Source organism: Bicyclus anynana, chromosome 24 (assembly GCF_947172395.1).
Source record: "Bicyclus anynana chromosome 24, ilBicAnyn1.1, whole genome shotgun sequence".
NCBI lineage: Eukaryota > Metazoa > Arthropoda > Insecta > Lepidoptera > Nymphalidae > Bicyclus > Bicyclus anynana.
Genome location: NC_069106.1, coordinates 3,263,654 through 3,279,698, shown reverse-complemented (window position 1 = coordinate 3,279,698; position 16,045 = coordinate 3,263,654). Strand labels below are relative to the sequence as shown.

General features: G+C 37.6%; 1 protein-coding gene across 1 annotated transcript; it reads left to right on the top strand.

Moving 5' to 3' along the window:
- The first annotated feature begins 5,813 nt into the window (after positions 1 to 5,813).
- Positions 5,814 to 14,798, top strand: LOC112052119 (facilitated trehalose transporter Tret1). Its single transcript, XM_052888977.1, has 7 exons — positions 5,814 to 5,938; positions 8,025 to 8,180; positions 8,843 to 9,041; positions 9,875 to 10,065; positions 10,689 to 11,071; positions 12,356 to 12,467; positions 13,675 to 14,798. Exons 1-7 carry the CDS (start codon positions 5,884 to 5,886, stop codon positions 13,938 to 13,940), a joined length of 1,362 nt encoding a protein of 453 aa, XP_052744937.1. The 5' UTR covers positions 5,814 to 5,883; the 3' UTR covers positions 13,941 to 14,798.
- The last annotated feature ends 1,247 nt before the right edge of the window (positions 14,799 to 16,045 follow it).

Genomic DNA, 16,045 nt, shown 5'->3' with positions numbered 1-16,045 from the left:
TCAACCTCTATTTCACCACCTTCTAATTTTATTTTAGGGTCAAAAGTACCCTATGTTTTGCTCCAAGCTCCAATCATTAAACCTCATTTTGGAACCAAAATGAAAATTCATTTTGATCGATTCAGCCGCTTAGCCGTGAAAAGGTAACAGACAGATAAACAGACAAACATACAGACTTACTTTCGCATTTATAGTAATTATTTTATTTTACTTTATATAAAAAATATAGATTGAGAGTCTACGATAGCCAGACATGCTGGTACCTCATTTCATTTATTCTGAAAAAGAGAATGGCGAGATTGTATGTCTTTTGAGACTAGCAGGTAGAAGTAGCGTACATAATGGAAACCTATAAATAGTTGTTTATCGTGATTAAACTAAGAAAAAATCAAATGGTAAGCAGTCTTGAAAAGCAGGGAGAAAAAAGATATACCTTAAAAATAGTAGGTATCCTATCTGTACATAAATGTGAAAAACACCACCGCTGACATACAATTGCGTGATTGCTTAATAAATATTACAAGGCGTTTCGTAGGCAACAAGTAGAACAATTTTACTATGCTAAGTATAGAAGTAATCTTGATTCCCGTTCTGGATTGGCAGACTTCACACACGCAGAGAATTAAGATAATTCTCTGGTATGCAGGTTTCCTCACGATGTTTTCCTTCACCGATTGAGACACGTGATATAAAATGCACACAACTGAAAAGTTGGAGGTGCATGCCCCGGACTGGATTCGAACCCACACCCTCCGGAATCGGAGGCAGAGGTCATATCCACTGGGCTATCACGGCTCTAAATAATCATCATCATTATCAGCCAATTAGCTTCCACTACTGGAAGTGCTAAAAAAAAATCCCCTCTTAAGGATTTCCAAACAACACGGTTTTGAGCTGCCTACATCCAGATGTTCCCTGCGACCCCGCACCGGAAAGAAGAGTTGGACCCCCTAAGTGGACCGAAGATAATCAACCAGCTTTCCGGTGCGAGGGTCGCCATTTTCGCAACCTCGCGAGGCCCTGGAAGTTTGAACTTTACCGTTGTTTTTGAAGCGTTGCCGTGATTTTGAATGGGACATGATTTCTCGTTTTATGCTGTGAAAAATATATAAAAAATACGATTTATACTTGGACGTTTTCCTCCTTTCGTCGTATTCCTCATTACTGAGAGTCGTAACACAAGCTTGATTCTTAACGATGTCACGCCATGACAATCGGCTTTTCGCGACTTGCAGAGCCTCGTGTACCTTGTCGAGAGTGGCGCGAATTTGTTCTGACCAACGCATCGGGCTACGTCCTCGAGGTCTCTTTCCTTCCACTTTGCCGGTGATCACTAGTTTCTCTAAGTTATCTCCTCTCCTGGCAATGTGGCCGAAGTACTCGAGGATCCTCTGAAGACAGGTGGTGGACAGCCTCTTCGAGATGTTAAGTTGTTTTAGCACCGATACATTGGTTCTATGTGCTGTCCACGGAATACGGAGCATTGGACGTTTCTGGGACCTTGAAACTTGCTACCTTCCTAAACTACCATAGCTCCTAATCCTAAAGCATAGTTCCTAAACTTCCAAACTTACCAATGGTAGGATCAAGCAAAGGTAAAAAAACTGGCTATTCAGTTTTCATAAAATGAGATAGGTATGGCTGTCGCAGTCTCAATCTAAAGCATAATAGTTTAAGTGCTGTCCAATTCTGTCATTATTCAACTGATCTAAGTAATTAGATTTCGACCATTATGCAAATGGGAACATCCGTGAAAGAAACTTTCGCAAATAAATTTCTCTTTATCTTTCATAAAACGAATTTTGTTATCGTGCGATAAATCTTATGATTTACTTATAAATCTAATCTTATTAGATCCCCACTCGGGAAATAACCGATGTAAGCAAATTACTAATTATAGTGACTGGTTACCACCCTACCGGCAAAGGCGTACCGTCAACCGATGCCGCGTAGAAACTGTCAGAAGTATCCAAGTAAGCTGTGACTTCAGGTGAGATCACTATCAAAAGCTGACTTGTCACAGAATAAAAAAAAATTAGCTCACAACCATCCTATACTGCATGGTCACTTATCATCAAGTAAGACTGAGGCGGGCGGGACATGCGTCGACACATTAGCACCGTGTTATATCAGGGAGACAGAATCAAGACCGGGAGCCGCAGCAGAAAAAGCTGAAACCGGTAAGTGGCTCAAGTATGCCTCTCTGACAGAGAGTTACATATTTGTACCTTTTGCCGTGGAGACCCTTGGGCTATGGAGTCGCAGTGCCAAAAAAATTACGGAATCATTTCACCGCGGCTAGTTGCCTCGACTGGTGACAGAAGGGCTGGCTCATTTTTTGCGCAAAGGATCAGCATGACTGTCCAGCGCGGAAATGCAGCCAGTATTCTTGCCGCCAATCCACGTGGGCATGATTGGTATAGTTATTAGGATAAGTTAGCTTAAGTTCCTTATTGTATTCTTTCTCAATAAAAAAAAAGTAAGACTTAGATCGTAGTGAAGGGTCTTAATCGCAACTTATCAGAGCTAAAAAATTGATTAGGTAACCCACAGTAAAGGTAAATTACTGTAATTGTGTTCTTTTTGTGAAATAAATGTCTTTGATCCGAATTGGACCTTTCTCGACGTGACCGATTTACTGGTACATTGCCTTGACTACAATAAATCTAAAATGGTAAATGAGACAAAATTATTTTTGCCAATGTAATGCTGGTCCTTAATTTTATCTTTTCTTGTGTCTTTATTTTACAGCTTAAAAAAAATAAATATTGAAAAAACCCTTATTTTTCAAGTTAAAAATCTTTTTAACAAAAAAGTTAAACCTACTTCAAAACCACAAACATAAACTAAAAAGCGGAAAATACCATTGTATTTTGCTACTTTCTGATCACCTAAAAAAACCACGATAAAGAACTGTATTAGCACCGCCTTCAAAGTGATCAGAAGATAGCACAATACAATGTTATTTTCCGCTTTTAAGTTTCTGTTTGTGATTTTGAAGTCTAAACCGACTTCAAAATCACAAACAGAAACTTTTTGTTAAAAACATTTAATTTTTCTGTTTTTAGTGAGTTATAATATAGTGAACGAAAGCTAGAAAAGAAAATTACTAAACCGATTATCATGAAAATGAAATGGGACCAATCTGGAAGTATAATATTTCAAACAAATAAAGAATTATCAAAATTTCATAAGCCCCCGAAGGTCACGAAATGAAATAATGACTTTTATGCTAGATATTCTTTCCATCGTATCAGAAAAGACGGTGGTGATGGTGATGATGATGGTAATGGTGATGGTGATGGTGATGGTGATAGTGAAGGCGAAGAGAAAAGTGATGGTGAAGGTGAAGAGGAAGGTGATGGTGATGGTGATGATGATGGTGTTGGTGAAGATGATAGTGATGGTGATGGTGATCATGATGGTGATGAGGATGGTGAAGGGGAAGAGGAAGGTGATGGTGATGGTGATGAGGATGGTGAAGGGGAAGAGGAAGGTGATGGTGATGGTGATGGTGATGGTGAAGGGGAAGGTTAGGGTGATGGTGATAGTAATAGTATGATGAGACCTAAGTTAAACAAAATCTCGTAGAAGGAAATTGTATAATATACATTTTTTACCATAAGATGTTTATAATTTTATTACCTTAAAGTTTTTTTTAAATAACAATAATGTATTTAAATAGCTGCATATATTAACAATTAATTACCTTTAATTAGATTATCATTTTGATATTATTTTTCGTTTACTTAATTACGAACGAGTTTATTTTTAATCATTTTTCACACACTGCTAGGCCAATATGCGATGAATGAACCGATGTCCAAATTAGTGTCATTTAGATTAAATTATAGGATGACATGATTATGCAACTGTCAATCTAAATTAATTAATTAATAATTATTTTTGATTGACAGTTGCTTAATCAAGTTAAGGACAATACAGTCATTTGGTGCTAAAAAATTAGGTTACCTGGAAGTATTCAAGGAATTTTGAAAATTGGTATTCATATAGATGTATATGTATAGATGTGCTCTTTGCGAATTTCATCTTTGCCACCTCGTAACCGTTTTCCACCTCAGAGATGGCGTTTAAAAACAGTTTTTCGACAATATCTCCTTTCCCTCTCATTTTACGTACGTACGTATAACGTACGTATAATTAATTAAACTAGAGAAAATTTCCTATGAATAAATCATAGGAAATTTTCTCTAGTTTAATTAATTATACGTATAGCTATTTTCACCGTTGTATTTTCACAGTTTGTATGTTAAAATTAACTTGATAGTAATCAGTTGAACAAAATGTTCTACGGATCCCTGACTAAGAATATTTATGATCTGATCGAGATTGTAATTAATCAATTCATGACCTTCGGAGGTTTTTCAAAATTTTCAATTTTATGTTATTCTACATTGCCTCGCGCTTGACCATAATCTCACCTGATGGTAAGTAATCGATAAAATGTTTCAAAAGTGGCTGTAAAACAAACTGATTTTTATTTTAAATGAAATGAAATGAATTGTTGAATATCCTAGACTTGGCTGCTATGCTTAGATTTTCTCTGCGCGGTCGAATCAGAAAGATCCGTAGAAGAACCAAAGACACTGACATAGCTCAGTAAAGCACAAAACTGAAGTTGCAAATGGTAGGGTATACTTGTAGTTCGAAGAGCCGATGGACGTTGGGGTCTCAAGCTACTGGAATTGTGACCCCGCACCGAAAAGAGCAGTGTTGGTCGATCCCCCTCTAAATGGAGCGAGTTGCACGAAGGCGCTGGATGCTTTTTTTTTTTTTTTAATTATTTACAAATTAGCCCTTGACTACAATCTCACCTGATGGTAAGTGATGATGCAGTCTAAGTGATGCTGGTGGCTCGAGACCGTTTTGTTGGGAAGTAAATGCAAGAGGCCTATGTCCAGCAGTGGTCGTCCATCGGCTGATAATGATAATAATGATGAAATTTGAATTCCTCGTACAAGTACCAATGAATCGAACGAATGAAGGAATGTTTTATTCTTAATGAATGTATTGCTAAAATATCTCAGACCAAATAGTAGAAAGACCAGTATCGCACTGAAATTCACGAACAAAATTGTCTGTAATTTTCCAAGGAAAACGAGCTTAGATTTGGTTTATATCGTATACTAAATTGGAAATTTTTGCCCTTTTGTACACCATGTATCTTTTTTTATTTTTTACAAGTTAGCCCTTGACTACAATCTCACCTGATGGTAAGTGATGATGCAACCTAAGATGGAAGCGGGCTAACTTGTTATGAGGAGGATGAAAATCCACACTCCTTTCGGTTTCTACACGGCATTGTACCGAAACGCTAAATCGCTTGGCGGGTACGTCTTTGTCGGTAGGGTGGTAACTAGCTACGGCCGAAGCCCCCCACCAGCCAGACCTGGACCAATTAAGAAAACCTCGATCGGTCCAGCCGGGGATCGAACCCAGGTCCTCCGTCTTGTAAATCCACCGCGCATACCACTGCGCCACGGAGGTCGTCAAACACCTACACAAAAAGGTATTTTTACGGAGCTCTTTAACCGACGAACACGATTTACGAATTACAACTATGAAATATCCATACTTTAAAGACAGATTTTACTATCGCATTAGATCATTGATAATATAATTTGACAGAAAAGTCTAGCGAGACAGGTCCTTTACAATAACTGGTCTGAGCTAAAATTCGGTCAATTGCAGTGCAAAGTTTTGCTTGTACAAGTGTTATACTAAGGTCGCTTAAGATAATAATGCCATCTTGTTCAATACGCAACACTTATTCTTAAGTATTGTTGTATAAAGTATTGTCTGAGCTGGTTGTGTTGATAATTATAAGGTTTTTGTTAGTGTTTAAAGTAAATTAATTTAAAAATGTTTTTACCGGTTTTAACTGGTTTACAGCGTCAAGTGATTATTTCGTCGTGTAGTAAGTTATATTTTTATTACTTAAAACAAAGTTAAACTTATATTATAACGTTTGGTAATTTGTGAGGTTGATGAAGATCTTGATATAATGATCCGATTTATTCCGATCCGAGATATTTATTAGAAAGCCACGTTATTTGTGAGTGTCATCCTACTAATATTATAAGCGCGAAAGTTTGTATGGATGTTTGGATGTATGTTTGGATGTTTGTTACTCTTTAACGCCGCTATCTTGACGACGAAGTCGCGGGCGCCCGCTAGTATGCTATATATTATCCCCGTATTCTCACGGGACGGGTGAAACCGTGCGGCGTCGGACAGTGTTATATTAAAGGTACTCGTGTTTTAATTTAATGTGCATTTATTTAATTAAATGTTATTAAAGTTAATGGAATAAGAGCCTGCATTAGTCAGACTTACCTCATTTTATGAAGGCTGTAAGTTTGTTTGCTCATGCTCCTACCATAGGTAAGTACGGTAGCCAATTATGGAGTTTGGACTTTGTTGGCTTTGGAAGCCAACAAACAAAACGGGACTAACGAATACGAGATAGTCCAGTGACTTTATATTCTTTTCAGTCTATCCTTATCGTACAAAAGCGCATTTTTTTATATTTTCCTGGGCATAATTGGTATGAGAAATAATGTCCCCAGTTCATAATTGACAATCCATATTCAGTTTACTGTTGAATCGCACACACACAAGTCTCATCTCAGAATGAGGGGTTAGGCTAATAGTCCACCACGCTAGCCCAATGCGAATTGGCCGACTTCACACATTTAGAGAGTTATGAAAATGCTCAGGTATGGAGGATTACCCACGATGGTTTTCGTCACCGTTTGAGATATGTGATATTGTAAATTGTAAAAGTTGGAGCTTCATGCTCCAGACTGAATTCAAACGTGACTACATATTGGCATACGTTCCGTATAGTCAAAGATTTTGTACTATTAGATATGTTACTAGTGGCTCATAACTTAGGCGAACAAATGTGCCTAATTGTCTTTATTTCATATAATCGCATAGTAAACAACGAAAGTTATTTAACCAAATAATAATAATACACTGAAAAATGAAAGTTATGTAACTAATAATAATAAGACAATATTTAACTAAATATTGCCTACAATTTTAAGTTCTATGTTCAGGAAGTGTAAAAACTATAATTACATAAATTTATTGTAAGTAAACACACAATTTGTGCTTGTGTGCGCTCAGTGGAGAAGCTAAATTCGGATAACATGCTGCGGTGATTTTGAAGGCACGAAACATATCTAATAGTATAAAATCGTTGGTCTAGACTCTATTGTAGCTACCGTACATACCTATGAGCCTTTTCCGTGACAAACGTATAGTCTTCATAAAATGAGGAAAGTCTCGCTGTTGCAGGCTCTAGTTCTATAACAGTACACAGTAATCGGTTTATGTAACACCTTATTATATTTAAAAATAAGTTTAAAAGAACATTTTCCTCGATCTAACACTTACAATACCTACCTATTGTGCACAGCATTGTGCCATTTTTTTTGTTAACAAGTAGCTATCTATATTAGTTGCATGTCACGAAGGCCATTTTGACGTTACTGATTTTTAATAGAATAATTGTTGTACTTTATTACCAACCAGCGTCGATGGAAGCGGGCTAACTTGTTAGGAGGAGGATGAAAATCCACACCCCTTTCGGTTTCTACACGGCATCGTACCGGAACGCTAAATCGCTTAGCGGTACGTCTTTGCCGGTAGGGTGGTAACTAGTCACGACCGAAGCCTCCCACCAGCCAGACCTGGACAAATTAAGAAAATCTCAATCTGCCCAGCCAGGGATCGAACCCAGGACCTCCGTCTTGTAAATCCACCGCACATACCACTGCGCCACGGAGGCCATCAAAATCCGAATCCGATCCGAAACTACTTAAAGGCTATTTGCCTCTTAATCCTCAAAAACTAAATTCGCTTATCACAAGATTATCTCGTTGGTCGCATGATAACACCTCAGGGGGTCTAGCATTAAGGGAAGAGAAATGGACAAAATGTCGTTAAAAAAACTCATCATAATCGAAACTATAATATAATGTTTTATTTTTCAGTTTACTTGGGACAAGTCGTTTGCGGATACACCTTGTCCTGGACGGGACCAGTTATACCAAAGCTGAGGAGTCTTGACCAGTCTCCGCTGCCATATCTGCTCAGCGAGACTCAACTGTCGCTAGTTGCTACCATAGCTTATTTGGGGGCTATTCCAGGTTGGTTTTAGTATGTGTTAAGGGCATTAGGGTAGTGGTACCAAAAGATGAACGTCAACGTCAAGCGTTTTATACAACTTTGAATATTTGTAATATTTACATTTTATGACAATAATACTTGTTGTTTCGGTTTTATGTTGTAGATATATAAATAAATATACTTAAACAATACACATCACTATCTAGCCCCAAAGTAAGCATACAGAGTAGCTTGTGTTATGGGTGCTAAGATAGCTGATATTATAATATTAATATACAATTATATACTACATATAAATACTTATATATTGTATAAATACACACAGACACTGGAAAACACTCATGCTCATCACACAAATATTTTCCAGTTGTGGGAATTGAAAGCAGGGTCACTACGCACTGCGCCACGTGGCCGTCAAAATATAATTATATATATGTAAAAATGTTGCTTTATATGGGTAAAAATATTGCACACATGTAAGTACTGAGGTACATTTTACATAACGAATTTTCTTCCCGATCTTGCCGATGTCATATAATGGGATCTGTACATCTTTTGACGCCACTACCACCCTAATATCCATAACACAAGCTTCGCTTTAGGCCTCAATAGTGGCGTGATTAAATGTGATTCATTATTTTTTAATAAGCTCCAAGCTAATATTTCTAATTGTCAATTTCAGGTCCATACATAACAGTATGGTTGGCAAACACAAAGGGTCGGAAGCCTTGCTTCATATGCGGAGGAGTTCTAATGGCAGCGGGATACATATTAATGGCATCAGCAAACAGCTTGGCAGTGCTATACATTGGCAGATTTGTGGCAGGAGTGGCATGTGGAATTATCGGTGTTATGAATCTGGTTTACATCGGCGAAATTGCGTAAGTATGTATATCAGTGATACTTATTGATAATCTTTTTTTTTATTATTATATAATTTCTAGATATAGATCTAGGCAAGAAATGTTTCGGCGAATTATGCTACAATCCATTACCTCTAAATGACAGTTACAATTAATGTATGTGGAAAGTCCTCATCAATACAAATTAGTGAAACACAATCACAAGGTAGCTACTGTAAACAGTTGAGGAGTTCCATTAACTGTCCTTCGTCTCTATAATCAGATCTCTAATATCAATAGTCGATAGTCAAAACCTATCGAGGTGGAACGTACTCATCAATATAAACTGATCAAACCCAATCACAAAGCAAGTATTGTACAGCATTATGGCGATTCATTACCCGACGTGGCCCGATTACGATTTTTGAAAGTTCCCCTCGATTTCTCCAGGATTCCATCATCAGATCCTGACGTGAGAACAATGGGACCCCCTGGGAAGACCCCCTATACTCTTTCAAACAAAAAAGAATTATTCAAATCGATCCAGGCGTCTTCGAATAATCGCGTAACATACATACAAAAAAAAAAAAACATAGACATGCATTTGAGAACTTTCTCCTTTTTTTAAAGGTAGAAAGTACTCAATTTTCGGTTAAAAATGTGTCGACCTGGTGAGGCATCCACCTTAGATATAGAGTATCCTTGCTTTTGTATGGGTTTGAGTAAAATTTTGTAGATGATGATGTATTTTGTTTATAGATAATCAAGCGTTAAATCTCTGTAATCTTCTTGTAATTACTTAATTACCTGTAAATATCTACTTACTTAAATACTTGATATTTAATTACTTGTAATCTATTTCTTATTTACAGATCAACAAAAATCAGAGGAACACTTCTGACAGCTCTCGGAATATCTACGACGTTGGGTTTCATACTGTTGTTTTGTTTTGGACCATACGTTTCGTATCATCCGACGACGTATCTACCATTGGGTTTAAGTTTAATTTACACATTTTGTTTACTATGGATACCGGAGACACCAATTTTTCACATATTAAAAGGTAAAATTTACAGCTATTGGAATTTTACCTCAAATGCGTAGACCATTTTTTAAAAAAGACATCTTATTCGTTTATAGTTATTCGTACGGTTACTGTATGTATTGTAAATTCGATAATCTAAACATTATTTAGGATACAGATTGTAGTTATTTTTAAGATACAATTTTTTTTTAATTCTTACAATTTGGCCCTTGACTACAATCTCATCTGATGGTAAGTGATGATGCAATCTAAGATGGAAGCGTATAGCGCGCATACTCCTTTTCGGTTTCTACACGACATCGTACCGGAACGCTAAATCGCTTGGCGGTACGTCTTGGTCGGTAGGGTGGTAACTAGCCACGGTCGAAGCCTCCCACCAGCCGCAAATAACGTAAACGCAAGAAACGCTTAGTTATTCTAACGAATATTATAAACGCTATTGTGAGTTTCTTTGTATATTTATTACGCTTTCATGATTAAACCTATGGAAAGCTATGGAATAATAATAGCTATGGAAATATTAACAGCTATATTAGCAGTGAATAACGAGATCTATATTTTGTTCCCACGGTAACGCTAACTACTCAACGTACAAACTACATAGATGACTTAAACTTAATTTACGTAACGATTTTTTATAGGTAACGACAAGGAATTGCTCAGAAGTCTACAACTTCTCGATAGATTAGAAGAAAAAGACAAACTATTGGAAATGAAAAAGGAAATGTCTGAAACCGATTCAAATCAAGATTGGATTGAATTGTTTACTATCAAAAGTAACAGAAAAGCATTGTCAATAGTGGTCGTTATAAATATTTTGCAACACTGCAGTGGTGTTTTGGCTATAGTATTCTTTTCTGCGTCCATTTTTAAGATGGCCGGATCATCGATAGATTCTAATATAGCAATGATAATAGTTGGATGTTTCCAGTTGTTAGGAAGTACTTTAACACCATTGTTTGTTGAAAGAATTGGGAGAAGAATTATTTTAACTATGTCAAGCGCTTTGTGCTCTTTGAGTATGGTAATTATAAAACATATATTACTTTATTTAAACTATTCTATTTTAATTAGAATTGCTTCATTTGCCTGTGTTCGTAGTTTCAACAGGTCTCGATAGATGGCGGTATAAGTGGTGTGACTCGCGCTAACGTTTGTTAATTCGAATTTATAAAGTACATATACGTACCACGATAAAAAGACGAGATTTTTAATGTTAAAAAGAGGGCGCCGCGATACGCATAATAACAAAAGCGATGTCGTGAGTGTGGTTTGCCTAAACAGCCAAAAACGCGAGGTCGTTGAAAAAAGAAAAAGAACGAGAAAGAGGGTAGATTGATTCTGCCCCTAACAGCTGACTTCACTCCTCATCTCGCTACTTCAGTTCCGTCGTGACCACGATCCATGCAACTGGGTCGAAATATCGAAATTAAAAATCTCGTCTTTTTATCGTGGTATGTATCCGTTTAAATAACATTCATAATGAACAACCACGAAATAAGTTTAAAATCATCATATACGTACATACCATGTTTGATAGTTTTCTCTCTGTTCAGTTTACGTGTGTGCAGTTAAAGAAATATTCAGTTCAGTTAGTCAGTGTTTCATTGGACCCGGTTACCAATCACAATTATTTATGTTCTCCTATTAGTTATTTAGCGATGCTAATTTTGTCTGTTTGTCACGTTTTAGTTTTTACTACAGAAATATATTAAATTATTGTCGCAAAAGTAACATCTGGAACTTATAAAAGATACGAAAATAAGAGTATCGTAGAATTTGCCAAGTATTAAAACACCATAGAAACTATTTTTATGTCAGAAATCCTTTCAATCATAATAAAAATATTTATACAATCTTTATCAATCAAGCATAATCAACCACATTATAATTGGTCCAATAGTTAAAAATCAGGGGTGTTATTCTGATTGTCTCTATAATTTAGTCCTTATCACGTCTACAGACAGATATATTTAATATACAGAAAGAATACCCAAGCGTGCCACGATACTAAATTAATTGTATCCAACCATCAAGGTTTTTGACCAATTGGAACGTAATTGGTCAAAATCTTGAAGGTTGGATACAATTAAGATATATTTAAACCACTTCTTTTTTCACGTTGAAGCGTATTAATATATGCGTTAGCGCTTGCTTATAAAATAAGTACTTTGTGATGACTCGATGCTGTGTTTAGCTTTATCTTAGGTTTCGACAGGACCTGCAATTAGTTCATTTATTTTCTTAACAATGATAACAGCTGTATCAAAGGCACTTTTGGTTAATAATTTGGTATTTCTATTTTCAGTTCGTTCTTGGTTTATATTTCTTTTTGGACCACATTGGAAGTTCAGCCATAGATAACGTAAAGTGGTTACCAATGCTGCTCCTTATTTTGTTCTACGTTGGCTATGATTCAGGTGAGGCTTCACATTGAACGCTTATTTTATGTGATCTATTTTATTTTTTAATTATTTCATCAATTAGTACAACTCGATCGATTACCAACAAATTAATACTGACGTTTTCAGAACATTTCTCTGTGATGTTAAGGAATTAGTTTTACCAAATTTTAGCAGACTCCGACGTGATAACAAAAATAAGAAAACTAATGTCGAACAAAGGTTATAATTATGATTCACAACATTTGGCTCGACAAACTTAATTAACAAATGAAACTGTAACCAAAATAAGACCCTAGAATGGCAGAAAATGACCTTGAGTGAAGTCACGCACTTGTGAACGTTGTGTGTAGGGTTAAAGGATCCTTTAACTGTTAATAAACACTCCCTTTTCCACTCAAGTCACTCTCCCCACTTATCCCAACAATAACAAGAGATGTGGACCGCTCGAACGCCACGAGCACACTGAAGCCGCAAGTCGTTGCAACGCGGCGATAACACAAATCATTTTATTATATTACTAGCGACTTGCCCCAACTTCACACAGGTGCAATGCCGATATTTACGCGCTATTTATAGGCACGCTCCCGCCTCCCCGGCCGGCTGGTACCGCCGCAAACCCTACGTCCCGCAATTTTTAAATCTGTAATACACAAAAACATTTGAGACACAGCATGCTACAGCTACCTATAGACGAAACGGTTTTTTTTTTATTCTTTACAAGTTAGCCATTGACTACAATCTCACCTGATGGTAAGTGATGATGCAGTCTAAGATGGAAGCGGGCTAACTTGTTAGGAGGAGGATGAAAATCCACACCCCTTTCGGTTTCTACACGGCATCGTAGCGGAACGCTAAATCGCTAGGCGGTACGTCTTTGCCGGTAGGGTGGTAACTAGCCACGGCCGAAGCCTCCCACCAGCCAGACCTGGACAAATTAAGAAAATCTCAATCTGCCCAGCCGGGGATCGAACCCAGGACCTCCGTCTGGTAAATCCACCGCGCATACCACTGCGCCACGGAGGCCGTCAAAAAATTACTATAGTTTCCTTTTGCGACGTCTTTTAGTTGCAATGGTAAGAAGTGAAGATAATTAAAAACAAATATCTCTTTTTGATTTCTATAGTGGTACTTACGCTACGGCGTCTCTCCACGCACTGGCGTCACTGTTATGTGTACTATCCTCAGAATAGCACTATTTATTGAATGTCTATATTTATTGCAGGTCTCGGCATAATTCCCAACGCCATAATAGGGGAGATGTTCACGAGCAATGTCAGAAGCAAAGGCTCTACCGTGACCATGACCACGTCGTGGCTGTTCGGGTTCGCCGTGACGACAGCTTTTGGTGCGCTGTTGGAGGCTGTTGGTGGTCACGTGGCCTTCTGGTTCTTCTCCGCCACGTGTGCGGGAGCAGCGCTGTTCACCATATTCTTCATACCAGAGACTAAGGGGAAAACTTTGTTGGAAATACAAAGAAGTTTGTCATAGAAAACTAAACTATTTTTATTTAGTGAAAAGGATGTGCAGTGCGAGGGGTAAATTTTATCAAGGTTAATAAACTCACTCATGATTACCTCAGCTCAGCAGACTAATTCACTAACTTTGACATATGTTAGTTGCCATATACGAAATTGACATTCTATGTTACAAATGTCATTTGGTGCCTACTGGAAACCCTTCGTGGATATCATTCAATAGGAATAAATTTATTATGAAACATGGCTAATACTCACGTGATACAACGTCGGAGTATGCCCGACTAGTTTTAAACTCACACGGAGCCCTTAGTCATGAGCTGGCTCTTGCAACGCGGACGATCTGTAATTTATAACGCGGCGGCGCGCACGGCCGCTCGTAGCGCGCGTTGAGAGAGGTGTTGAGGTTCATGACGTATGGAATCTAAACTAGTCGGGCATACTCCGACGACCAAATTATTGAATAGTCCAGCTGGTCTATTTTCTTTAAAGAGCTGACATTCAATATGCCAGCCCCCCTAGCCAAGTGGCACGTCGATTCTCTTTCTACGATCGCTAACGCTTCGAAAACTAGAAAGATGTATGGGAATGACATTTGCTATCGGTTCGTGATCAAGATCTGTCATTCCCATACATTTTTCTAGTTTTCGAAGCGTTGGCGATCGTAGAAAGAGAATCGACTTGCCATCTGCCTAGGGCGGCAGGTTGTTAAACGTTTAGTTTAGGCTTAGCTATTTCATTGGATGTCGACTTTTAATGTAAATTCTAGTTATAATTAAGTAAATAATCTAGCTGGAGGGATGCGACATAGGAATAGCGTCAAATGAAATGAAAAATATGGATTTAAAGCTAACAGTGAATAACAAACCAACGGCGGAGTTTTATTAAATGAATCCTACTTATACTATTTTTTTATATCTTTCACGGACCAGAATTAAAAGAAAGCGAGAAGTTAGTCTTCGCTTAATAAACTCGAAATAAAATATCGCTTTCATAATTCTTAAATGAAATGTCCTCTGAGTATGACTTGATTTATGAATGGAGTTTTTAATTTGGGATGGATTTGATGAAGCGTCAGCTGAAGTCAGTTGCAGATTGTGAGTCTACTTTTTTTTTTATTCAGATTAGACAACAATCATGACTGGTGGAAAGTATTGATGAGGTCTAAGTTTGAGCGTACCTCATCATCATCATTATCAGATGGACGTCCACTGCTGGACATAAGCCTCTTGCATGGACCTCCAAACACAACGGTCTCGAGCCGCCAGCGTCCAGCGGCTTCCTGCAATTCGCTTGATATCCTCGGTCGACAAACACTGCGCTTTCCGGTTCGGGGTCGCCCAGCACCTAAGGACCCTAACTTCCATCGGCTCCACGAACTATATGCCCTGTCCATTGCCACTTCAGCTTCGCGACTCGCTGAGCTATGTCAGTGACTTTGGTTCATCTGCGGATCTCCTCATTTCAAGGGGGCGTGCTTTTAGCGCGTCTGAACGGGTTTGCATATTGAGTAGGTATGCTAGTCGATCAGCATTGCTATTCTGTATTCTCTTCACCTTCATCTCTCCCTGTCTAAGACGGTACTATAGACAGAGAGCGATAGATACAAATTAGCATGTGTAATTGGAATGTTTGCTTTGAGCATAAGACTGTTTGCGACTACTACTACTACTTTTGTTCGTCTTTCTTTCGATGTGACATATCTAATAGTATAAAATCTTTGCCTGAGACAATAAATAAATAGACACAGCATCCTGTTGACTAACCTAGATTACTAGATTGCTTTCCTTGTATTTACTTAATAAATTGACTCCACATATTCTAACTAGATCACCATGTATGTATCTAGAAACATGACACTACCTTTTACTAACATAAATAGTAGTAAGAGACCTTGTTGTTGAGTATAATTGTTTACAAGTATTGCCTCTTATTCATATTCTTATAAATTACATATATATATTACTTCTTTTTTTTAATTTTTAACAATATAAGTATAAATACAAAACATTATTAAAAATTTATAAATAAATTCAACTTCCCGCTGCGGGACATTTGAGTGCCCAAGCAACCGGTGGTCAGGGCTCCAGAGTGAGGAACCTCCTCACAATACGCGCC